The 25,866-nt window shown below is 36.2% G+C and overlaps 6 protein-coding genes across 8 annotated transcripts; 5 read left to right on the top strand and 1 right to left on the bottom strand.

Moving 5' to 3' along the window:
• The first annotated feature begins 778 nt into the window (after positions 1-778).
• Positions 779-3,966, top strand: LOC9321004 (myb family transcription factor PHL6). Its single transcript, XM_021030655.1, has 8 exons — positions 779-1,112; positions 1,659-2,330; positions 2,495-2,702; positions 2,849-2,925; positions 3,011-3,050; positions 3,165-3,237; positions 3,317-3,386; positions 3,471-3,966. The coding sequence occupies exons 2-8, from the start codon at positions 1,758-1,760 to the stop codon at positions 3,765-3,767; spliced, it is 1,338 nt and encodes a 445-aa protein (XP_020886314.1). The 5' UTR covers positions 779-1,112; positions 1,659-1,757; the 3' UTR covers positions 3,768-3,966.
• Positions 3,967-4,216: 250 nt separating this feature from the next.
• Positions 4,217-7,608, top strand: LOC110229789. 2 transcript variants are annotated; one of them, XM_021030652.1, is made up of 6 exons: positions 4,217-4,350; positions 4,947-4,997; positions 5,237-5,299; positions 5,398-5,467; positions 5,558-7,005; positions 7,115-7,608. In XM_021030652.1, exons 5-6 carry the CDS (start codon positions 5,625-5,627, stop codon positions 7,375-7,377), a joined length of 1,644 nt encoding a protein of 547 aa, XP_020886311.1. In that variant the 5' UTR covers positions 4,217-4,350; positions 4,947-4,997; positions 5,237-5,299; positions 5,398-5,467; positions 5,558-5,624; the 3' UTR covers positions 7,378-7,608. The 2 variants fall into 2 exon arrangements, with proteins under 2 accessions (XP_020886311.1, XP_020886312.1); XM_021030653.1 differs by lacking the exon at positions 4,217-4,350 and having other exon boundaries at positions 4,357-4,997.
• Positions 7,609-7,694: 86 nt separating this feature from the next.
• LOC110229788 lies at positions 7,695-10,405 on the top strand. Of its 2 annotated transcripts, none has more exons than XM_021030650.1 (3): positions 7,695-7,840; positions 8,184-9,860; positions 9,963-10,405. In XM_021030650.1, the coding sequence occupies exons 2-3, from the start codon at positions 8,267-8,269 to the stop codon at positions 10,199-10,201; spliced, it is 1,833 nt and encodes a 610-aa protein (XP_020886309.1). In that variant the 5' UTR covers positions 7,695-7,840; positions 8,184-8,266; the 3' UTR covers positions 10,202-10,405. The 2 variants fall into 2 exon arrangements, with proteins under 2 accessions (XP_020886309.1, XP_020886310.1); XM_021030651.1 differs by lacking the exon at positions 7,695-7,840 and adding an exon at positions 7,855-8,096.
• A 2,220-nt stretch (positions 10,406-12,625) lies between these two features.
• Positions 12,626-15,189, top strand: LOC110230062. The gene is made up of 3 exons (XM_021031996.1): positions 12,626-12,772; positions 13,147-14,687; positions 14,766-15,189. The coding sequence occupies exons 2-3, from the start codon at positions 13,169-13,171 to the stop codon at positions 15,002-15,004; spliced, it is 1,758 nt and encodes a 585-aa protein (XP_020887655.1). The 5' UTR covers positions 12,626-12,772; positions 13,147-13,168; the 3' UTR covers positions 15,005-15,189.
• Positions 15,190-18,394: 3,205 nt separating this feature from the next.
• LOC9318869 lies at positions 18,395-22,349 on the top strand. The gene is made up of 13 exons (XM_002884891.2): positions 18,395-18,640; positions 19,382-19,512; positions 19,597-19,663; positions 19,757-19,825; positions 19,903-20,016; positions 20,095-20,244; positions 20,329-20,469; positions 20,583-21,067; positions 21,151-21,250; positions 21,340-21,399; positions 21,482-21,574; positions 21,666-21,785; positions 21,861-22,349. Exons 2-13 carry the CDS (start codon positions 19,451-19,453, stop codon positions 22,179-22,181), a joined length of 1,782 nt encoding a protein of 593 aa, XP_002884937.2. The 5' UTR covers positions 18,395-18,640; positions 19,382-19,450; the 3' UTR covers positions 22,182-22,349.
• A 145-nt stretch (positions 22,350-22,494) lies between these two features.
• LOC9318868 (exosome complex component RRP45A) lies at positions 22,495-24,574 on the bottom strand. The gene is given in 8 exon segments (XM_021031997.1): positions 22,495-22,787; positions 22,880-23,068; positions 23,159-23,239; positions 23,333-23,447; positions 23,545-23,640; positions 23,737-23,946; positions 24,192-24,348; positions 24,454-24,574. Coding segments are annotated over 7 exon segments (924 nt in total). The 5' UTR covers positions 24,329-24,348; positions 24,454-24,574; the 3' UTR covers positions 22,495-22,691.
• Positions 24,575-25,866: the final 1,292 nt, after the last annotated feature.

Here is a 25,866-nt window from a genome sequence, read left to right as displayed (position 1 = left end):
ACCACAAGTTAATGAATGATGCTACTTTGTCTTTCCTTTTGGAAGTTTAATGATCATTAGTTTTGCTATTAAAAGAAACTAATTCTACTAAAATGCATTACAGATCAGTCACTATCATTTTTGGCAACAATTTTCCCATTCACACTCATTATTCGTTTCCCTCTCAATAATTCGTAATGTCGTCACGACTTTTTCTTAGAAAACTACCAAGATATTCTTAAGTATTTTGTCTCATAAGTGATCTTTATAGAATCATATAATATATTGTCTCGCTCGTATTTGAAAGTATTCACAAAGACTCATTATTCGTATTAACTATATTTCAAGAACCGTAATATATAAAAGTAAAGTTGACATTTACAAAAATACTCAGCTTCCTTGTACTAGTGGAGAACTCCAATCTCTTACAAAAGAAGTTGTGTTGAATTTAATAATTATCTATCAATATATAACGTAAGGAACATCTCCTCTTTATAAACATAAATAATACTTATAAAGATAGTTTGTTTGTTTCATAACTCCAAGAAGTATAGTTTGTTTAACAAATTAGTTTTTTTTTCTTTTTCTTTAAAACCAATAATTTGATTGACTAGGTATGATTTATGAAATATGATTAGGAAGAGAAAATGAGAGAGCTAAAGTGTGATGTCATCAAATAAATAAAAATGAAGATAAAATAAAATAAAAAGTATGTGGCAAAACGACGACCACTTGGCTCCTACGTGGCAAATGAACTAACGGATACAATTGGTACGTAAAATACACGCGATGAAGGGGCGCGTGTAATAAGAAAGACGGTCCAGCAAGACGGAGACACACTTCTCTCTACTCTTCGTCGACGGCGATTTCGTAGCCAAATCTTCGTCTTCTTCCTTTAACCCCATCTCTTCTTCTTCTTCGTCTTTTGCTTTCTCATTCGGATTAACTTCATCTCTTTGATGGGATTTTGCGTGTTTTCTCAGAGAAAAGAGTTCCAGAAAAAGTTTCAATTTTTCGGCTTCTGATGTCACATTTGGTGGTTTTCGAGGGGATAATCCCTCTCAACTGCTAGTTATTTTCTTCATTTGTTGTGCAGCAAGTAGAAAAAGTTGAAGACTTTATCATCCTCTCAGGTCAGTTTCTATTCCTTTGGTAAGAAATAAAATTGCTTTCCATTTTCTCTGTGATTCGTACTACTTCTCAGTCTCAACATTCTGAATTTAGATTTTTTTTTTTGAATACCTCATATCTCTTTTCGTTTCTGTCTCGTAACCGTGTCTCTTCAGAACCTGATTCGATTCCTCTGTCCGAGTTTTAAAGTTTCCATGTGTCGGTACCCCGTTTTGCATTTCTTGAAACAATAACATTAACCACATTTAATCCTTGTATCTCTCAGTGTCTGTATATATGGTGAATCTGAATCTCGGATGTTTAAGTTTTAACTCATAAAGCCATGCACTTTTGTTGCTCCAGTTCCACAGTTTTTAGTTCCCAAGGAACATTTTAGCTTGTTAAGTTTGCTTGGATTTAGATCCAGTCAAGATGGATCACTGGATGATTCTGTATGCCTTGTTCTGAAAGTTAACTACATAAACTGACTCAATCCTTGTCACTAACATGTTAATTGACCCCAACATTCTTATGTTAATCATCTTCCTTCATCAATGTTTGGTTCTCAGCGGCTTGAAGGCTAACTGCAAACTTATGGCGGATCTTATCAAGAGTCAGTTTTGTTTGTTGATGTAAGAAACCGATTTGGCAAGTTCATCAAAGCAATCATGAACAGATATAGCCTTGTGTCAACGGCAACAGATGAATGCAACAAAGGAGTTGTTCAAACTTGCTCGACTTCTCCATCTCCAGTCCATAACTTTCTGAATGTCCAGCCAGAACACCGTAAGTCTCCCTTCATAAGATCACAATCTCCAGATTCAACTGGTCAGCTATGGCCAAAGAATATTTCTCAGAGCACTTTCTCTCGGTCTTCCACCTTCTGCACAAACCTCTACTTGTCATCATCTTCAACCTCTGAGACTCAGAAACATCTAGGAAACAGTCTTCCTTTCCTCCCTGATCCCTCCTCTTACAGCCACTCAGCTTCTGGTGTGGAGTCTGCTAGATCTCCATCTATTTTCAGTGAAGATTTGGGCAATCAATGTGATGGAGACAACTCCGGGTCGCTTCTCAAAGATTTCCTTAATCTTTCTGGAGATGCTTGTTCCGATGGCGGTTTTCATGATTTTGGCTGTTCGAATGACAGCTTTTGCTTATCAGATCAAATGGAGTTGCAGTTCCTCTCTGATGAACTTGAGCTGGCTATCACAGACCGCGCTGAAACTCCCAGGCTTGATGTAAGTTGATCTCAGTCTTGTACATCTCTTATGAGTTTGCATCAGTTACTTTGCATGGCTGTGACAAACATTAACTTATACTTTCACTGCGTATGACTTTCGGTCTTTGCTTTGTGAAAAGTCAATTGCTCGCTCCTTTAACACTTAGTTTCTGCTTGATTCAGGAGATCTATGAAACGCCATTGGCTTTGTCAAATCCAGTGACGAGATTGAGTCCAAGCCAAAGCTGTGTTGCTGGAGCAATGTCTATAGATGTAGTTTCATCGCACCCTTCTCCAGGATCAGCAGCCAATCACAAGACGAGAATGAGATGGACTCCTGAGCTCCATGATTCTTTTGTAAAGTCGGTGATCAAACTTGAAGGGCCTGAAAGTGAGTTTTAGCTTTATGAGATACGAGTAGGCGCTTATAAATTAGAACTCTAGCTACTCTTGTGCTTGCCATTGGTTAGATATCCTTTGTTTTCTTTTCATCTTTCTGCTGATAACGCTTAACCCGGTGTTGCTTCAAACATGTAGAGGCCACTCCAAAGGCTGTTATGAAGCTCATGAATGTTGAGGGTTTGACGATCTATCATGTAAAAAGTCACTTGCAGGTACAAAATCAGTTTGAGTCTGACTAAGTTTACAAGTACATAATACCAAATTTGCTGAACATCTCTGAAAATCATGAATTTGCAGAAGTATAGACTAGCCAAGTATATGCCAGAGAAAAAAGAAGGTAAAGCCTCCAACTTGTTATTGTGATTACACAGATTCTCTGTTCCTGCATGATCATCAGCCATGATTTTGATCTATCTGATAGTTCGTTTATTTTTTTTCGTTTATGCCGCAGAGAAAAAGAATGAAAACTCAGAAGAAAAGAAACTGGCTTTGAGTAACAGTGAAGCTGACGAGAAGAAGAAAGGGTAAAGCATTGTGTTTCTCTGCTTCCATGTTCAATCCGCAGACATTATCCCTAAAGTGACACTCTTTTTCCATGGACAGGGCCATACAATTAACTGAAGCTCTGCGTATGCAGATGGAAGTTCAGAAGCAATTGCATGAACAGCTCGAGGTAAAACCGATTACACTTTACTTGAGCAAAATAAATATTCAAGATTTACTACTATAACCAGTTCCATAATTGATGAATGTGCAGGTGCAACGGGTGCTTCAGCTACGAATTGAAGAGCATGCTAAATACTTGGAAAAGATGTTGGAAGAACAACGCAAAACCGGAAGGTTGATTTGTTCTTCTTCTTCTCAGACAGTGTTATCACCTAGTGATGACTCTATACCAGATTCTCAAAACATGTCCAAAACTGAAGCATCTTCGCCTCAGCGGTCAACATCTGCAAAGAAGAAAGCTTCTGAAACTGAAGAAGATAAATGTGAAAGCCCTCAGAAACGTCGTAGGCTTGAGAACAAAGCTGAATCTGAAGATGCTGAGAGGTAGCAAGATGCTTCAAGTATGTAAATATGGTATGTTTTGTGTAATTTGGTGAGAGAGATGGTGGTGATCACTCAAAGTATATGTTTGTAATGTAGATCTTTGTCGGAAACGTGTAAACTTATTACGGATCTTGAGGATGTTCCTTTCATTTGCTTGTTATTAAGGATCACTCAAAGTAGATGATGTTGTTTTGAAAGTTTTATTGTCTGCTTCGATGAGAAACATATGATGCATAGAACCCGAAATCCCTGATTTTGTGAGTAGATCACTTGTTAGTGTGAAAAGTGAAGGATTCACTTTCCAATCTTCATAGGGTTTGCTAATATCAAAAGTGGATGTCACTTTCCATAATAAGCCTTTCATTAATGCGTTTTCTGGTTAATGAGAAAAAAAGAAAAAGAAAGAGAGAGTACGATAAGTAAATAGACCTTCATGCATACAATTACTTGCGCGAAGCAAAACAAATTAAGCAAAGTTCTTCACTTTCATCACTCTCTCTCTATCTTGGAAAAATCAAAATCAAGGGTTTCGTCGTCTCTTGTTAACCGACCACTCGCTTTGACTGGCTTGGACTCGCCTGGTTTTGGTGGGTTCTTCCGTAAAAAAGTTGTTTGCTTTGATCTTCTGTGTTACAATGGAGAACATTTCTCTGAATGATGATGAGTAGTTTCAATAATTCTGAAATAATTTATATGGGTCTACCATTTCGTTAGCTAGCTATTTGAGCATTAAAGTTTCGCTTTTTCTTCTGTTTCTCCATGAACATTAATGATTTCAATCTCTGAGATTAATGATTTCAATCTCTGAGATCAAGTTAGTGAATTGTGTGTCAAATTAAACCCATTCAAAATTCGATTTTGATGCTTGTTCCTGTTTGTTTCACCAACTCTTATATCGGAGTTGTAAGAAGCGAAAAATGCTTCTAAATTTGATTCATTCTCTGTGTTTTCGTTGATTAAGAAGATTCCTCTGAATTTTACATGATTCCGAATTTTGCTTAAGATCTAGACGTTTTAGTTGTTGTTTGTTAATGCTAATGAGGTGATTCTTTTGTTTCCACTTTATTCGTGCCTGTTAAGTCTCTCTGGAATTGCTTTATGGTCATTGACCTGGCTTTATCTGGTGGTGTTGTACTGTTGTGTGTCTTAAGCCGTAATCTGATATTTTTGTTTTGGTGTCCAGATTTCTCAAACGAGCGCAATAATCCTTTTCAAGATATCAAGAAAGAAAAAGGTGAAAAGGAAAACTGCTTCTAAGTTACTGACACTGTTAAAAAGACAATATACAACATTCACTAGTTTTAGCCCAGACATTGAGCAATTCTTACCAGGCTCACGGCTTGTTTAAATTTGTTGAGACATATAGTCTAAGTTCTGCCTAGGAATCTTATGTTTTTATCTTTGGACGGATATGGATAACGTTCTGCCCGATTCAAACCTATTTCTCTCTAATGAATGCATGGTTGTTGACAGACTTTGGCTGAGCTTAGAGAGGAAGAGATTATGCTCTTGAAGGAAAGTAAAGGCCTGGAAAATGTATAACCTCCATTTGGCCTTCTTAGTTCTTCTTTATGTCTCTAGATAGTATGTCTATGTGCTAATCTTAGGTTTGGTTATTCCTTTTCTTGAATCAGGAATTGGCAAGTATGCGTGATTTGGTCAGAGCAACAAAGAGCAAGAAACAATGGTCTAAATAAGATGAAGGTGAGTGTATCTCTCACTCACTCTCTCTCGCTAGACATTCACTCATCAACCATGCGGAATATAACTCAAGTAGATCTTATAACTAATCAGGGTGTACATAAAGATGTAATTCCCTGTGATTCAAGTTCCATTTACTGTTAGAGAGACGTTTCCAAAGATGGTGATGGAGGAAAGATCTGGTCATACTGCTAACAGAGTTGGGGAAGTCCAAATGGGTAATGGTCATAAGCGTGAAAGAAGTGAAGATTCATCCAACAAAAATGTTAATATATGTGTGGAGACTGATAAACAGGATCTGTTGTCAAACAAAGCCCGAAAGAAGTGGGGCTTTGAAAAATGTGTCAATCTTTCAGCTGTGGATTCCTCAAGTTTCAAAGAAATGATGACTGTAGGTGGTGGTCAGATGGGGCTTAAGAGCCCTGATTCTCATCATTTAAATGGATGGAGGCTTCAAGATGCATTAGAGGAAGTGCAAGATCGTGTGAAGAAGATTAAAGATTCGTGGTCGATCACAGGATGCAGCATCTTGTTGGATGCTTGGGTTGACAAGAAAGGCCGCGATCTGGTTGCTTTTATTGCAGATTGTCCAGCGGGTCCAGTGTATCTGATATCATTTGATGTTTCAGATTTTAAAGACGATGTCACTGCCTTACTATCGCTAGTAAATGGGCTTGTTGAGGAAGTTGGAGTGCGTAATGTGACTCAAATTATTGCATGTTCAACCTCTGGTTGGGTTGGTGAATTGGGCGAGCTATTTGCGGGTCGTGACAGGGAAGTTTTCTGGTCTGTGAGTGTATCCCATTGTTTCGAGCTTATGCTGGCGAAGATTGGGAAAATGCTTTCCTTTGGAGATATACTTGACAAAGTCAATAACATCTGGGAGTTCATCAACAACAATCCCTCGGTTTTGAAAATTTTCAGAGATCACAGTCATGGTATAGACATAACAGTCTCCACCTCTGAGTTTGATTTTGTGATGCCATATCTAATTCTAGAGAGTATTTTCAAGGCGAAGAAAAACTTGACAGCCATGTTTGCTTCATCTGAATGGAATAAAGAAGAGGGCATAGCGATAACAAATTTGATGAATGATTCCTCTTTTTGGGAAACAGTTGAAAGTGTTCTGAAATGTACATCTCATCTGATTCGCGGTCTGCTCTTGTTTTCAACTGCCAAAGATCAGCATCTTGGATATATTTATGACACTATGGACAGCATAAAGGAGAGTATCGCGAGAGAATTCAATCAGAAGCCACAATTTTACAAGCCGTTATGGGATGTGATAGATGATGTTTGGAACAAGCATCTTCACAATCCTCTACATGCTGCTGGTTACTTTCTGAACCCGACTGCTTTCTACTCAACTGATTTCCATCTTGATCTAGAAGTTGCCACTGGTCTTATCTCCTCTCTGATTCATATGGTAGAAGATTGTCACATTCAATATAAAATTTCCACACAGATTGATATGTACAGACTCGGTAAAGATTGTTTGAACGAGGCGAGTCAAGCTGATCAGATCACTGGAATCTCTCCAGGTGAGTGAACTTGTTGAATTTCGATATAGCTGTTTTGTTTGCAGACACTTGAGTGGTTGAAGATGAATCGGTGATCAAAAGTTTCTGTGGTTTTTAAATCTCTTTGTAGCTGAGTGGTGGGCTCATAAGGCGAGCCAGTACCCAGAACTGCAGAGCTTCGCCATTAAAATTCTGAGCCAGACATGTGAAGGTGCTTCAAAGTACAAGGTGAAGAGAAGCTTAGCAGAGAAGCTGTTACTCACTGAAGGAATGAGTCATTGTGAACAACAGCAGCTGGATGAGTTGGTGTTCGTTCATTACAATCTTCATCTACAAAGCTGCAAAGCCAAGTTAAGTGACGAGATTGTGGTGCAAGATGTTTATATGGACTGACCCGTTCAGATTTTAGTTAGTATATTCATCAAAGCTCACACCTTTAGAATCAATCAATACTGGTGAATCAAGCAGCTATACGCATCATTAATTCCTGTGTGCTTCAGTGAGAAACATCATAATCCCCAGAATCTCTGGATGTTTTAGATCCATTCTGAGAAATTTTGGTCTTCTTTTGTAATCACAGAATGAATCGTATGGGTTAAGTCTTATTAACAAACTTTGGATTAATTAGCTTCTTCATTAATTTTTAGTTTTTATGGGCCACAACGACAGAGATGGTGGCCCAATAGCCCAATTAATGAGAAAAGAGGGAGACTACAATAAGGAATTGGAGCTTCATGTACACGAACAAACACAATCATATACAAGTTCGTCTTCCACATTCCCTCTCTTTTGGTGGAATAAGGAGAAACAAGGGTTTCGTTGTTTCTTGTTTTCCGACACGACTTTGTTGACTCGGGTAATTAATTACTCATCGCCTTACAAGCAGCAAAGAACAATGGGTTTTGGTTTTAGTTTGGGTTTGTTCTTTTGTATAAAAGTTGTTTGCTTTGATCTTTTGGTGTCACTATGGAGGCGATTGACTTCTCTTAAAGGATGATGATTAATTTCGATAATTCTTATATGGTCGGTTTTTTTGGTCAATTTTAGGGTTTAAAGTTTCGTTTTTTCTTCTGTCCATGAACTTGGAATGATTTCAGTTACTCTGATGTCAAGTTAGTGAATTCTGTGTCGAATTAAAGCCTTTCAAATTTTGATTTTGATGTTTGTTTCTCTAATTTTGATATTGGGTTGCTGTACAGGTAATCTCTGAGTTGTTAGAATCGACAAATGCTTCCAAGTCTGATTCACTATCTGTGTTTTGTCAATTAAAGGAAGCTTTAAAATGTCTGGTACTGTCATGGATATTCATGAGCATGGAATTCGTGTGGCCAAGAAGAAATCTCGGGTTAAATGCAATCACTGTGGGAAAGAAATGAATTCCTTTAATCGTCTTAAACACCACTTGGGTGCTGTTGGTACAGACGTAACTCACTGTGACCAAGTTTCACTTACTCTTAGAGAGACGTTTCGAACTATGCTTATCGAGGAAAAATCTGGTCATACTACTCCTAAGAGAGTTGGGACATTCCAAATGGGTAATTCTCATAAGCGTCGGAAGAGTGAAGATTCATCAAGCGAAAGTGTTTCTCCTGAGAACGGGAATGTAGCTGTGGAAGCTGACAAACAGGATTTGTTGTCGAACAAAGCCCACAAGTGCATTGGTCGTTTCTTTTATGAACATTGCCTCGACCTTTCAGCTGTGGATTCCCCATGTTTCAAAGAAATGATGATGGCAGTAGGTGGTGGTCAGAAGATCCCTGATTCTCATGATTTAAACGGCTGGATGCTTCAAGAAGCATTGAAGGAAGCGCATGTTTATGTGAAGAAGATTAAAGATTCCTGGAAGATCACCGGGTGCAGCATCTTGTTGGATGCTTGGATTGACCCGAAAGGCCGCGATCTGGTTGCCTTTATTGCAGACTGTCCAGCGGGTCCAGTATACCTGAAATCCATCGATGTTTCGGTTATAAAAAACGATGGCACTGCCTTACTATCGCTAGTAAATGGGCTCATTGAGGAAGTTGGAGTGCGTAACGTGACTCAAATTATTGCATGTTCGACCTCTGGTTGGGTTGGTGAACTAGGCAAGCTTTTTTCGGGTCATGACAGGGAAGTTTTCTGGTCTGTGAGTCTATCTCATTGTTTTGAGCTTATGCTGGTGAACATTCAGAAAATGCGTTCCTTTGGAGACATACTTGATAAGGTCAATACCATTTGGGAGTTCATCAACAACAGCCCCTCAGTTTTGAAAATTTTCAGAGATCACAGTCATGGAAAAGACATAACAGTCTCCTCCTCCGAGTTTGAGTTTGTTAGGCCGTATCTAATTCTAAAGAGTATTTTCAAGGCGAAGAAAAATTTGGCAGCCATGTTTGCTTCATCTGTTTGGAAAAAAGAAGAGGGCTTAGCAATATCAAATTTGGTGAATGATCCCTCTTTTTGGGAAACAGTTGAAAACATTCTGAAATGTACATATCCTCTGATTCACGGTCTGCTCTTGTTTTCAAATGCCGACAACAATCAGCATGTCGGATATATCTATGACACTTTGGACGGCATAAAAGAGAGTATCGCGAAGAAATTCAATCACGAGAAACAACATTACATTACATTATGGGATGTGATAGATGATGTCTGGAACAAGCACCTTCACAATCCTCTTCATGCTGCTGGTTACTATCTGAATCCGACTTCTTTCTACTCAACTGATTTCCATCTTGATCCAGAAGTTTCCAGCGGTCTTACCCACTCTCTGGTTCATGTGGCCAAAGAAGGTCAAATTAAAATTGCCGCACAGCTTGATAGGTACAGACTCGGTAAAGATTGCTTTAATGAGGCCAGTCAACCTGATCAGATCGCTGGAATAATATCTCCAAGTGAGTGAACTTCTTGACTTTCGATCTAGTTTTGTTTGTAGAGGTACTTGTGTTGTTGAATCAGTGAGCAAAAGAATTTGTTGTTTTAAAATCTCTTTGCAGTTGATTGGTGGACTGAAAAGGCGAGCCAACACCCAGAGCTGCAGAGTTTCGCCATTAAGATTCTGAGCCAGACATGTGAAGGCGCTTCAAGGTACAAGCTGAAGAGAAGCTTAGCAGAGAAGCTGTTGCTAACTGAAGGAATGAGCCACTGTGAACGAAAGCATCTGGAAGAGTTGGCGCTCGTTCATTACAATCTTCATCTACAAAGCTGCAAAGCCAAACTAAGCAAAGAGCAGTGAAGAGATTGTGATGCAAATGTTTATATGGACTGACCCGTTCAGCTTTTAGTCATTGTGCAGATTTAATTTTGCAGTTTGTATTTTTTTTTGTTCATTACAATCTTCATCAATGCTGGTGAATCGAGCAAATGTATGGAAATGTTGCTGTGCTTATTTTGGTTGATTATAATGAGATTTGTCCTTATAATTAGATGTTCACAGTTGTAGCAGTGTCTTCTCTTGCCGTTTCATCTTTTACTTAGACTCCATGTGCTAAGAAAAACCATTGTCAAATCTCCAAATTCTTGTGCTTAGTAGACAACATTGGTGTGTTCTTCTAAATGTTATCCTGTCTCATTTATTATGTGAATTGGATCTGTGCAGGGATTATGTAATTTAGATGGTTTGTACTTAAGAGAAGAAAGCTGAAGTACATTTGTTGGAGAAGTTCATCATTTGGTTTTATGGTAATAATTGCCGAACTTCTGAGGATGTATGAATCTCAAGTTTTGAAATATAAGTTATGATTACCATTTTTTCTTTTCAACTTACTCTAGATTGTTTACCTTTTGAATGAATATATGCATTTCTTGATGAAAAACAATAAGAGCTTGCTTGCTTAGTTTGTACAAGGCATATAAAGTTGCTTAGTTATGCAGAATTATTCTTCTTCCTTAAGATCTATGAATGATTCAAAAACCGACTTACATCAATCCGCAGAAGTCCAATACCAAGAACTTTCATCGGAATCAACTGTTGAGGTATAAACTGATATTCTTCTTTCCCTAAACCCTTTGGATACAGTTTACATGAAAGAAGAAACGTATCTGACATGTTTGCACACTAAACCAAAAAACATTGGATCCTAATCTATTGACATTGTTGCACACTAAGCGTAATCACTTTCTTGAAAAGATGCTTATGAGAAAGACAAATGTAGGAATGCCACCTAAGTACCTGTGGGATCACCTTAATCTATTTACTGATGAAATGGTGAGATGTATGAAGAATATCTTCATGTCTCTCTTGCTGATCCAACGGTAACTACGAAAGCATCCTCAAACAATAACTTCTTAGAAATTCAACCTTCTGATGAGTTCTGGATTGCATCTTTGTTTCAGCTGGTCATTGTGTTATCTCGAACGAGTAACTGATTAACCTGACAAAACCTTTTCAATGTGAACTTTTGACCATGTGACTGGTTTTGCTGTCTGGTGGGTTTTGAAAAGGACATGTTGCTGCCCTTATTTTGTGTAATTATAATTAGGTTTGTCCTCATTAGATGTTTATATTTGTAATTTAACTCTTTTGTACTGAGAGAAGAAGCTGAATTACTAAGTAAGGATATTGTTTCAGCATCTCCTTACTAGTTAACTGAATGTTCTCTGACGTTCCCATTCTAGAAAAAAAAAATCGGGTGCACATAAACCATGTCAGAGATCATGAACAAACACTGAATTGTTTTCATTTCAGAAACTAACTGTTGAATGAATATAGAAGCTTGCTTGCTTAATTTGTACAAGGCATAGAAAAGTTGTCAAGAGTCTACAAGTGGTGAATCTTCAGTTTTAAGATTGTTTTAAGAGTCTACAAAGGCATAGAAAACAAGAAATTCTAAAAACTACAACATTTCTTATCTTTTTTGACTAATGAGAGAAAGACTAATGTTCATGTAAACACAATTATTTACGGAGTCAAAACAAATTCTTCACTTTCAAACTCAAATTTGAGATACATTATAGAGAAACACGACATTATGTTAAACAATCACTTTTTCTTGATATAATCAATATTTAATATTTTTTCCAAATAACTAAAACTTCACATTTTCATCTATAAGTTCGTTTATTGTCTACATAAAACCCCAAAAATTATAATTAAATGACGTTAAATTTGTTAAAACAAAACATATACATTCAACACCATTTCAAAATGTACAAATTACTTGCCGTAAAATACACGCATAGGACGAGGGAAATTACCTAGTATAAAATTTAAAAGTAAAAGATTATTTTCCATTAGAAGCCTAATTAATGCATTTCTTATCTTCATTTGACTAATGAGAGAGAGAGAAAAATGTTCAATGTAATCTCATTCAACATCACTTCAAAAAAATTAGAAATGACTTGCCGTAAAATACACGCATAGGACGCGGGAAATTACCTAGTACAAAATTTAAAAATTAGAAGCCTAATTAATGTATTTATTATCTTCATTTGACTAATGAGAGAGAGACTAATGTTCAACATCACTTCAAAAAGTAGAAATAACTTACCGTAAAATACACGCATAGCGCGCGGGAAATTACCTAGTTAAAAAAGTTAAAATTTAAAAGTGAAAGATTACTTTCCATTAGAAGCTTAACAAATGCAACTTCTTATCTTCATTTGACTAATGAGAGAGCGACTAATGTTGATTTAAAAATATCCAACAAAACGACTAATGCTCTCATGTACACACAATTATTCACATCGTCAAAACAAAATTTATCTCTCAAGAAGAGTTCGTGACTTTTGATCTCTCTTCCTGGTTTCGTCGTGGCCTGTAATCCGACCCGAGGCTTTGACTCCCTTTTGACACAATCACTCTCAGGTTTTTATTCTCTCGTCATGTTCCAATAACAACGAGATTGTTCTCTCTCTTTTTGTCTTGTTTTCGTGAGTTCTTCGATAAGAAAATTGTTTTCTTTGATCTTATGTGTCATCATAGATGAGCCATGTTTGAAGTTATATGGTCGATTTTTTCTTTCTGATATAGTTCTCTCAAAAACAAAAGATTTCGATAATTCTTAAGATAATTTATATGGGGCTGCAGTCTACCATTTCGTTTGTCTCTTTTGCTGGTTGTTTGAACATGATCATGGTCGGTTTTGTCGTCAATGTAGGATATAAAGCTTCGTCAAGTTGAGAAATTCTATGTCAAACTAATTAAAGCCATTCAAATTTTGAATATATATACTGGTGCAGGTTAATTTAAGTGAATCTTTCAATGGCTAGCACCGTGATGAGTGTTTATGAACATGGAACTTGGGTGGAGGATGGAGCTCGGGTTCAGTGCAAGTATTGCGAAAAGCGAATAACTGACTTTGGTCGTCTCAAGTATCATTTGGGAAATGTCTGTAAAGACGTTACCCCATGCTCACAAGTTCCAGGACCTACTAAAGAGGCGTTTTTTAACATGGTTATGGACCAAAGATATCCTGATCGTAAACGTGGAAGACCCAGCAGAAGTTTTACTGCTTCTGAGATAGCTGCTGAAGCTGACAAACAAGCCCAAATGCTCGTTGCTCGGTTCTTTTATGAACACGGTGTCGACTCCTCAGCTGTGGATTCGACAAGTTTCAAAGAGATGATGATGATGATGACTACAGTAGAAGAAGATGGTGGTGGTGGTGAGAAGATCCCTGACCCTCGTGATTTAAACGGCTGGATGTTTCAAGAAGCATTGAAGAAAGTTCAATATCGGGTGAAGGATATTAAAGATTCATGGGAGATCACCGGGTGCAGCATCCTCTTGGATACATGGATTGGCCCGAAAGGCCGTGATCTGGTTTCTTTCGTTGTAGACTGTCCAGCTGGGGCAGTGTATCTGAAATCCTCTGATGTTTCTGATATAAAAACCGATGTCACTGCCTTAACATCGCTGGTAAATGGGATCGTTGAGGAAGTTGGAGTGCGTAACGTGACTCAAATCATTGCATGTTCCACCTCTGGTTGGGTTGGTGAACTAGGCAAGCGACTTGCGGGTCAAGTTTTCTGGTCTGTGAGTCTTTCTCATTGCCTAAAGCTTATGCTGGTGGAGATTGGGAAAATGTATTCCTTTGAAGACATACTTGACAAGGTCAATATCATTCGGGAACTGATCCATAGCAATCCCTCGTTTCTGTATTTCTTCAAAGAACACAGTTATAGAGTTGACGTAACTGCATCCTCCTCAGAGTGCGAGTTTGTTACGCCGTATCTAACTCTAGAGAACATTTTCAGGGTGAAGATGGCAGGGTTGTTTGCTACTCCTGAATGGAAGAAAGAAGAAGGCATAGAAATATCCACTTTGGTGAATGATTACTCATTTTGGGAATCTCTCGAAAGAGTTGTGAGAAGTACATCTACTCTGGTTCATGTATTGTTGGGGTTTTCAAGTGTCATCAAGAAGCATGTTGGATATACCTATGAACTTATAGAGAGCATCAAGAATAGCGTCGCGTGGAATTCCAAGAACGAGAAACAGTTTTACCAGCCGGTATGGGATGTGATAGATGATGTGTGGCACAAGCACCTTCGCAGTCCTCTTCATGCTGCTGGTTATTTTCTGAATCCGGTGGCTTACTACTCCGATGATTTCCGTACTTATCAAGATGTATACACTGGTCTTGCCTTCTCTCTGGTTCATGTGGTAAAAGAACCTCACCTTCAAGTGATGATTGCCACACAGCTTGATGAGTATAGACTCGGTAGAAATTGCTTCAAGAAAGCTAGTCAAGATGATCAGATCAATGAAGTCTCTCCAGGTGAGTGAACTTTCTTGATTAATTTTGATATAGAATTGTTTTATATGCAGACTTTTAAGTTTTTGAATCTCTTTGTAGTTGATTGGTGGACTCAAAAGGCGAGCCAGTATCCCGAACTGCAGAGTCTCGCTGTTAAGATTCTGAGCCAGACATGTGAAGGTGCTTCAAAGTATAAGCTGAAGAGAAGCTTAGCAGAGAAGCTGTTGCTCACTGAAGGAATGAGCCACAGTGAACGAAAGCACCTGGAAGAGTTGGCTTTTGTACATTACAATCTCCAACTACAAAGCTGCAAAGCCAAAGTAAGTGAAGAGCAGTGAAGGTTTGTGTTGCAGATGTGACTCCATTGATCACAAACTTTAGACAATCATTGGATCAGAGTACTTTTTACCCAAATAAGATACATGTTTGTGTATTCTTGCAAAGATTTGCAAAAATAAAGAACACTCAAGAGATTGTGTTGCAAATGATTTCAGATTTTAGTCAAGTTTTTTTTTAATTTATATATCCAGATCTCATCTTTTGATCACATTATTATGATATATCAATGCATTATTGATATCATTCAGGTAAAACAATGATCAACTATTTAAATATATACTCCCTCTGTTCCTAAAAGGTTGATGTTTTAGCTTTTGTTGTTTGTTCCACAAAGATTGATTTTCTAGCAATTTTATTTTATTTTTATTGATTTATAATAGTAAATTGTAAACTTCAAAATACAATCTATATATATAATGGGAGAGTTTCTCTCTTCTTAGGGTGTCCACATCATCACCACATGAATATTATAGATCCCACCAACAATTATTTCAAAATATTTAATTTTATGGTTAATACATCTCATTATCAAAGAAGTAATCATCAATTAATGCATAATTTTAAATAAAGGTTACTTGAATAAGAATAACATAAGTGTAACATATATACATATAAAACATTTAAAATTAATTTTATGTTAATATATAACTTAAAATGAACATAACCCCTAAATATTTAATTAAGAAATAAAAAATAATTATGAAAATTTTATAAAGATATCAATGTTATTTAAGATGGATAAAAGGATTCTTAATGAAATTTATTATACAATTACAAACAAATAATATTTATTAAAAATAAATCTATATATATAATGGGAGAGTTTCTCTCTTCTTAGGGTGTCCACATCATCACCACATGAATATTATAGATCCCACCAACAATTATTTCAAAATATTTAATTTTATGGTTAATACATCTCATTATCAAAGAAGTAATCATCAATTAATGCATAATTTTAAATAAAGGTTACTTGAATAAGAATAACATAAGTGTAACATATATACATATAAAACATTTAAAATTAATTTTATGTTAATATATAACTTAAAATGAACATAACCCCTAAATATTTAATTAAGAAATAAAAAATAATTATGAAAATTTTATAAAGATATCAATGTTATTTAAGATGGATAAAAGGATTCTTAATGAAATTTATTATACAATTACAAACAAATAATATTTATTAAAAATAAAATAAAACATTAAAAACTATCATTTTAAGAATAATAAGGAAACCTCAAATATAATTTAGGATGAACAAAAGAATTGAATTGAAATGGAAAGCTATAAGAGTTTTTTCTTTTTTAATAATAAGAAGATATTCATATTTCATGGAAACATTAACTTAAAGAGATAATAATGAAATAGAAGAAATTCATTTAAAATAATAATATTTTTAGATTAAAAAAATAAATGGTTAAATGTTATAGTAAATGTATGTTTGTATAAGTTTTTAAAGATAAAAGAAATAATTTATATTTAAAATTATATTTCGAAAGAGTAATAGTATAGATTCACATTGACGAAAAAAATAGAAAGATTCAATGTATCTTAATATTAAATTAGAGTAAAATATAAGAATAAAAACAATACAATTATATCTACATTATTTCAAGATAGTAATAGTATAGATTCACATTGATGAAAAAAAATAGAAAGATTCATTGTATCTAAATATTAAATTAGAGTAAAATATAAGAATAAAAATAAGGGAAATTGTTACAAATGCCCCTTTTGGTGTGCCCCTTTTCAAAAATGCCCCTTTTAGATGTCCATTTTCAAAAATGCCCCTTTTTAAATCTGAAATTTTTATAAAGTTTTATCTTTCGTAAAATTACATTACACTGAAGCACGAAAACCATATAACTGATAAACGAAAGATAAACTAAGAAGATGAAAATGAGGAAATAGTTTTGAGTTAAGAATCAATTTAAAGTTTTATTATATGTAAGTGAGCATAGAAGATAATAGAAGAGTAGATGTTGGAAAGCGAACAAATGCATCATAGAAGATGACGAAAAAATGTTTGAAGATCCTGAAGCATCAGATATATGTATGCACATGACTAAACGAAATTCATCGGATATATGTATGCACTTTAGATACTTTGGTTTAGTAAACCAGACTATCATATTCAACATCGGGTTAAATCGTCGAACCATGTAAGCATAGTAGGATAGATAAGATAAAGATATTTATGATTTGGTCAAAACTTTCCTTTAGGTATTATGGTCTTGCTTCAATAGATAAATTATGCTCTCCAAACCTATTGAAGTGGCATGAATATTACGTTTATATATTTTCATAGATTGATGTTCAAACTTAGCAAATTTACTTTTAGTACGAGGTACGATAGGTCAAAACATCAAGAAAAATATACTTACAAGATTTGTTTATGGAAATAACTCTCTTTTTGATAAAGTCCATTGATAACTACCGAGACCGATTCATCTTATATAATTTTTATTATTACGTGGTACATACCAAATATATTTTATAATTTCTATGTTGTATATTGTTTCGTAAAACAAGTATAAATATATAGAGTTTTTGAAATTCAAACGATTATGATTAGTTTTAACATTTTGTATTGTAACCCGTTGAAATTTGGTATCCCGCGCAACGCGCGGGCGAGTAAATCTAGTGATTATAAATCATTAGCTTTCTTACACTACTATTGGTTGATAATTATTAAAAATATTTAAAATTAAAAAACAATCTTAAAATGATCAAAGAATGATTGAGTTTTTAATATGTGGGACAACTCCAAAACATCAAACTATTAGGAACAGATGGAGTATTTTCTACTATAATCGAAGTATAAGTTCTAAAGTGAAAAGATTTAAGACAAAAACTCGTGGTAATTAATTACACAACAACAAAAGAGAAAGTAGCACCATGATTTTCTGGGAAAGTGATTTTTTACTCGTTGGGTTTCAAATTTGGAATATAAAATTGTAAAAAAAAAATCTTGAAATATCATCAAAATGTCAACAAAGAAAACAAAACTCAGAAAAAGGAATCAGGCTTCAGTCCACTAAGCTCTGACTAGAAAGCGACAAAAAATGTCTTAGTTGTTGTATAAACATGTGATAATGGGATGCTTCAAGCCTTCAAGGTTTGGTTTTAAAATGAGTTTGGTTTTTTTTGCTTCTCTCTCCTTTTCATATTTTAAAATCACTTTTTTACTTTGTCATTTTTTGAGGAAAAAGACGTCAAAATCTAAGTGCCCGTGTAAATTGAAACTAGTGTTACAGATTCTCCACTGTTCTGTTCCACAGTATCTTTGTCTTGTACTCTGCCCAATTCTCTAACTCATTATTTTAATTCATAATAATAAGAAAAATAGAGTCTTCTTTTTGTAGTTAAGCATTAAATGCTGACACACATTTGAGAAGTTTTTGAATTTCAAATTGAGAAACTTTTTCTAAGTTTGGAAAATAAATAAGAGGGTTCTCTGCTCTTGTACTTCTCTATCTATTAAGGCAGAGAGATAGATTTTTTTGGGGGAGAATCTAGCAGAAGAAGCCTAGGGTTTGGTTTCTTGAGTCACATAGATCTTCTTCTCTATCTATCTCTCTTGGATTCTTGAATGTTCACTTTCAGCCATTGGAAAAGCTAGAAAAAAGGTTCGCTTTTGTCCCCACTTCTCTTTTCTCTTCTACTTAGTTTCGAATTTTGGTTACAGAAAATTGACTCTCTCTCTTATTCAAAGTGTCAATCTTTTTTTGACCATTGATTTTGGTATATTCTTTTGTTGAAGCCAATTAGAAAGATTTGTTAGTTCTGAGACCAATTGATCTGTCTTTTAGGGATAGGGTCTTTAGCTTCTTCTTGCTTTATCATGTCTTCTCTTTTCAATGGAAATTAAAATTGCATCATTTTGTATATTCCAAGCTCAATATCTTATCTTTCAATCAAATTACCACAAGAAAATAAAGAAATTCGACCTTCTGATTACACAAATTCTTTATAACTCCACCAAATATTGAATTGCATGTTAAAAGATTGCATCTTTGTTTAAGCTGGTCCTTGTGTTAATCTCGAACGAATAACTGATTAACCTGTCAAAACCTTTCAGTGTGAAATTTTGACCATGTGACTGGTTTTGCTGTCTGGTCGTTTTTGAAAATTAAAGGACATGTTGCTGTGCTTATTTTGTGTAATTATATATTTAGATTTGTCCTTATTAGATGTTCACAGGTGTAACAGTGTCTTCTCGTTTTTGTACTTGGAATCCATGTGCTGAGAGAAGCCATTGTCAACCTCCAAAATTTTGTTTAATGTCTTGTGCTTAGTAGACAACAACATTGGTCTTTTCCTCTAAATGTTATCTTTATCTCTTTATTATGTGAATATGATTTGTGCAGGGACTATGTAATTTAACTTGAGAGAAGAAGCTGAAGTACATTTGTTTGAGAAGTTCATCATTTGGTTTTATGGTAACAACTGCCAAACTCCAGAGCCTTAAGATGTATGACTCTCAAGTTTTGAAATCTAAGTAAGGATTTACCATTTCTTCTTCTTTTTTCAACTTCCTGATTTTGTCAGCATCTCCCTTACTAGTTGACTGAATTTTCATCAGATACAATCCATTTCTCAGACGTTCGCATTCTGGAAAGAAATTCCAGGGCACAGTAACCATGTCAGAGGTATGAACATACATTGAATTTGTTTTCATTTTCAGAGACTAACTGTTGAAATTCTTGAAAAACATTAAGAGCTTGCTTGCTTAATTCTCACAGGGCATAGAAACTTGCGAAGAATCTACTAGTGGCGAATCTTTTCCATACAGATTTCAACTTGAAGAGGATGTGAGTTTCTGAACTCTATAATAGCAGTGATGATAATGTGAAATGTTTATAGTTCTGAAAGAAGGTTTATGTTGCAGGTAAAAAGATTGCAACTGCAACTCCAACAAGAAATAGATTTGCATACATTTCTAGAGAGTGTCATGGAGAAAGATTCTTGGGAGCTATCTTATTCTTCTAGTGTTCCACATCCTGTGTGTTCCCTCAACTCATGCTATTGTGATTACATTTTAAAACCACCCTTTTGTTTTCACTGATGATTTTGAAAATAGGCTCAGGAACTTCTTTCCAATATAGTTACGCTAGAGACTGCAGTCACAAAGCTCGAGCAAGAAATGATGTCACTGAATTTCCAACTTAGCCAAGAGAGAAACGAGAGGAGACTCGCGGAATACCATTTGACACATTCGGCTTCTCCACTAGTATGTATCTCCTTAATTCATCACTGATATTTTTTTTTTTTTTTGTAATATGTGTCAGTGTATAACTATGTCTTAGTTATGCAGAATTCTTCTTCTTCCCTGAGATATTTGAATCAGTCAGATTCTGATTTACATCAATCAGCAGAAGACAGTCCATGTCAAGACCAAACAGCCCAAGACCAAGAATCTTCATCTGAATCATCTCCAGCAGAGTCAACTGTTGAGGTATTAACTGATATTCTTCTTTCTTTTGTACCCTTAGGATGGTTTGTTTAAAAGAAGAGATACAGTTTACATGAAAGAAGAAATGTATCTGACATTTTTGCATACTAAACCAGCAAACACTGGACCCAAGTAATGACTTTCTTGAAAAGAGGCTAATGAGAAAGACAATTGCGAGGAAGCTACCTCGAGGAATGCCACCAAAGCACCTGTGGGATCACCCTAATCTATTGTCTGAAGAAATGGTAAGATGTATGAAGAATATCTTCATGTCTCTTGCTGATCCAACAGCAACTTCAAAAGCATCTTCAAACGAGAGCCACCTCTCACCAGTATCACCTCGCGGGCATCTATCTAGCTCAGCGTCCTGGTGGCCTTCAACAGAACGGTCAATGATCTCCTCATGGGTGCAAAGCCCACAAATAGATATCCAAAATAACGCCAATGTTTTGGCCACGGGAGATGTCTTTGATCCTTATAGAGTTCGAGGGAAGTTAAGCTGGGCGGAGATTGGAAGCTATAGTTTGGCATCCGAGGTTTCTTGGATGTCTGTTGGGAAGAAACAGCTGGAATATGCTTCCGGGGCGTTAAGGAAGTTCAGGTTATGGAGTTTCCTTTTTTGTGTTTCTATCCGATTGAACTGTAAGACTCAAATTACATGACCATGGTTGATTCTGTGAACAGGACACTGGTTGAGCAATTGGCTAGAGTAAATCCTATTCATTTGAGCTGCAACGAGAAGCTAGCTTTTTGGATTAACCTTTATAATGCGTTGATCATGCATGTAAGTTCCTTTTTTCCCTTATACTTATCAAGAACCATTCTGAATGAAATGAAAGCTTATGAGAGTTATGGTCGTTTATGTGAACAAAGGCTTATTTGGCTTATGGCGTCCCAAAAAGCGACCTGAAGCTTTTCTCGTTGATGCAAAAGGTTATATCACTTGACAGAAGTTCTGTTTTGTTCTTCTCATTTCTTTGTTGCCTTATTTGATTCCTTTGTGCTGGCTCCACAGGCGGCCTATACAGTTGGAGGGCACTCATATACTGCGGCGACAATGGAATATGTGATACTGAAGATGAAACCGCCTATGCACAGGCCACAAATTGTATGAGCTTTGAACCCAGCTTCATCTGTGGGGCTCTTTTGTTCTCCTCCTTCAGAATCCGTTAAACAATTTACTCTGCTTTCTGATGTAGGCTCTGCTTCTCGCCATCCACAAGATGAAAGTGTCAGAAGAACAGCGCAGGGCAAGCATTGATACACATGAACCTCTTCTTGGCTTTGCTTTAAGCTGTGGAATGTACTCATCCCCTGCGGTAACTAACGAAGTAACATACTGACATTCAGAAAGTCATAAACAGTCGTTTTCTTGACACAAAGAGTTGTTGCAGGTGAGGATCTACACAGCGAAAGGAGTGAAAGAAGAGCTGCTAGAAGCACAAAGAGACTTCATACAAGCATCCGTAGGGCTGAGTAGCAAAGGGAAGCTCTTAGTACCCAAAATGCTCCATTGTTACGCCAAGAGTTTGGTGGAGGATTCGAGCTTGGGGGTCTGGATATCGAGGTACCTTCCTCCGCATCAAGCGGCTTTTGTGGAGCAATGCATCTCTCAGAGAAGACAAAGCCTTCTCGCTTCAAGGAACTGTGGAATACTCCCTTTCGATTCTCGTTTCAGATACCTGTTTCTGCCCGACGACAACACCTCGTTGTAATGACATTTTGAAAACTTTGTTCCGTTTGTAAAAAGCTTTAACCGACTTCATAAGAATGAACAGTGGGAGGAGGCTGTTTTCATGATCATGATTACACTATTAGTCCAACATAGCTTTTCGCTTTATAGTGTACAATGTTATTCAGGATATGCATATTAATTTTGAGAAGTCTCAATATGTCTTAATAACACTATTTATGAATCCGGACCACCAAGCAGGTTTGCAAAATTTAAAGAACTCTGAATTTTCCATAATCTTGTTCAAAAAGACGTAAATGTAACTTGAGACTAGTGATCTATTTAAGTGCGAGAAGTGTCAACATATTTTGATCATATCGACGTTTTAATAGCTTGTGTTGCTGATCAGATTTCTACAACTAAAATCTTTACCAATTAAATTAAAGTTACAATTGACGACCACAGCCAATCAGCTCCTTAGTCTTTCGACATGTTCTCAAGATATTTCTGCAGTTTTTTCCTGACCCTAGGATTCTTTTGTTTATGTCTCTTCCTACACAACTTCAATAGGTCCCAAAACTTCAGACTTAGCCAAAGTATGATGTCGTATCACCTTCTGTGAGCTCCTCTCACGGTTGTATGCTTCAACCTACACCATGAAAACAAAGCACAACAAAATCAAACCTTAAATCAAAAGTAATCAATCCAAAAAGGTAAACGCTCTGGATAACGAAACCTTACTGCTTCTCTAATTATCTTAGTTGTTGCAGCAGCTCTTGAGGAAGCAAGACGCAGGCAATGAAGGATTACACTCTGGTTCACGCCTTCTTCTCCTGGTTTCTGGATTGCGCATATATCGCCATTGGCATTGACTGTCACAGTCATTCTCCCAGACATAACAGCTTCTTCAACAACTGTTGGGTCCATCACCTGCATAAGAATACAATACACTTCTAATCTCAGAAGCAAACCAAAAAGAAGTAAACTAAATTATCAATAAACGAAACACAATTCTTTTACCAAGATACTGCCTTTATTAAAAAATCCAAACGTGAAGGCTATTGGGAGATGATGTATTATCAACGGAAGTGGCTCCCTTTCCTGCAAAAGAAACCAAATATAGTACAAACAGTTGAAGCTGAGAATTTTAGTTATTAAGTTCATCAACTAAACTGAAAAATATGAATTACTAACTTCGGGTGGGTGTATGATCACTTCTTGACTGTTCTCCCCTCCTACAGTGCAATCAGGTCTCCTGAATGTCAAGAGTGCCGCTAAAGCAGCAATATTTGCAGCATCAACCAAGTTCCTGTAAGAGAGTGAGCAACAAAATACACATAAAAGATCATTCTTACAACAAGAACCTTCAATAAACATGAAGAAGAAATGCAGCCAATTCAACCTACCCTCAGTTGTCCAAAATGTGAAGATCAATGCGAACAGACCAGACCAGCTTTCCAGCAAAAACACAGAGCGACTCTGTATCTACTACACGGCTTTCTCTGCAACCACCAACACAAAGACCTATCAATCCAGCCACAATATCCAAAGTTTATGTTTGTAGCATCGATAGAGATTAAACAAAAAGAGAGGTTTACCTTAGAGCACGGTCTATAATACGGCCCAGCTCAACAGCAGATTCACCAGGATGAACAGGCTCAAATGATGGATCAGCCATTGGAGAAAACTCCGTGAAGATAGAGAAGGAGCCTTCATTAGGTCTGTCTTTGTAAGGTTGTACTAGCTGAGCAGTCACAAAAGCCATTACATGAGTCTGACCCAGTTGAACTTCTGAGCTACCATATTCCCTATTAAAAACTCCCACAAATTAAAACCTATCTTCAGTAAACAACATTATAAAACCAGAGATCAAAAGTACAATGAAGGAAAGAAAAGCATGTTTGTACTCATTCTAAAACCCAAAAACAAGTGAAAACCAGATCACAGAATTACATGAGAAAGCCAAATAGATTCAAACATATCACAAAAAAAAAAAAAAAAAAAATTGAAGCTTTAAAGCTTAACAATATCAATATATAGGAGAAGAACTAACTTGCCAAACTTAATAGTAAGCTTGCGGTAATCATAAAGGCCACGACCATCGACTCTGAGCTCAGATTGCAACGCAGATTCCACGAATTTACTCTCATTCACAGTCACCCTCCACTTATTACTCAACCTCCCATCCATTGTTTGCAGTTTGCTAGTTTCTATTAACACGAATTCAAACAAAACAAGAAAAAGGCCAAAACTTAAAGAATATTCAAAGCCTAGAATCAACATAAGTAGCTTACAAAGGGAGATAAACAACTAACCTTCCGTTAGCCTCTCAACGAGTTGCAGCGGGAAAGAGAAAGCTAGGGTTTTGTGGCGCCAGGATTTTGGGTAGGGAGAGACTAGAGAGAGAGAGGGATTGATCTCATCGAATTTCCAATTTAACCCCTCATCTTTTCAATATTTGTCTTAGGCCCCATTTATCTCTTATTAATAATTTGTGAATTAATTTTGAGAATTATCAAAGGGGAAAAAACCCGAAAAAACCGCCATCTATTTTTTATTTGGCCGTTTAATACGTGTAGTTTTAAAATTGGAATAAAAATATCTACTTTAATTATTGTTGTCTTTTAAATACTTTGTTTTTTAAATTTTAGTAGATTTGTACCACCGCGTTAACGGCCGTTAACGATGGTAACGGAATTCTAACTGCAGTTAAAACTTAAACCATTGTGTTTACGTATATATATACAATTTCTTTTCAAAGTTATACTAATATATTGTCTTAGTCAAGTGGTTAAACGAGTGGTGATTAAACCATTGGGGGCTGAGTTCGTATCCTCCTTCCGTCCCTCTTCGACGTTTTAATTTTTTTTTTTTTTTTTTTTGACTTCACCGATTCTCCCCATCTTCGACGTTCCGAGAGCTAGAAGAATGACACATCGTAAACGGTGACGGAGGCAGAGAGAGGCTAAATCCGGCGCCGGTTTTTTCCTCCACCGACACCGAAACCGGCGGATTTGACGGCGGCAATGAATCAAAGGAGAAGAAAGACGATGGTTGCGACATAGACCGAGAATGCCTAGGTTGTAAAGTCGTCGGGATCTGAGAGTAAGGAGAAATGGGAGGAATCGGCGATGGAGCCCCGGTGAAAGGCTGACGGAAGTGATGGTGAGAGCTGATATGAGAAGGATTCAAGTGAAGATTCTGTTTAGGCATCGAAGAAGACAAAGTCAGAAAAAAAAAAAAAAAAAAAAGTTATAAACGTCTGAAAAGGATAGATGTGGGACTCGATCTCTGGTTCGGGGTGGTTAGTTCAACACATACATTACCACTTGACTACAGCAATACGTTGGTATAGGTTTCAAAAGATATTGTATATATATACGTAAACACAATCGGTTAAGTTTTAACCCTAGTTAGCAATTCCGTTACCATCGTTAACGGCCGTTAACGCGGAGGTACGAATCTACCAAAATTTTAAAAACAAAGTATTTAAAAGACAACAACAATTAAAGTAGGCATTTTTATTCCAATTTTAAAACTACACGTATTAAACGGCCAAATAAAAAATAGATGACGGTTTTTTCAGGTTTTTTCCCTATCAAAAAGATAAAAGAAAGAAAGTAATAATTACTAAGAGATTCACAAAATATTGATTTCTGTTTAACGTATCTATGATTGGTCTATATATAGCGAATATTCTGGTTTTTAAAAAGGAACCTTAATAAATA

The sequence above is a fragment of the Arabidopsis lyrata genome, assembly GCF_000004255.2.
Source record: "Arabidopsis lyrata subsp. lyrata unplaced genomic scaffold ARALYscaffold_3, whole genome shotgun sequence".
In the NCBI taxonomy this organism is placed as follows: Eukaryota; Viridiplantae; Streptophyta; class Magnoliopsida; order Brassicales; family Brassicaceae; genus Arabidopsis; species Arabidopsis lyrata.
This window is presented reverse-complemented; position numbering and strand designations above follow the sequence as displayed.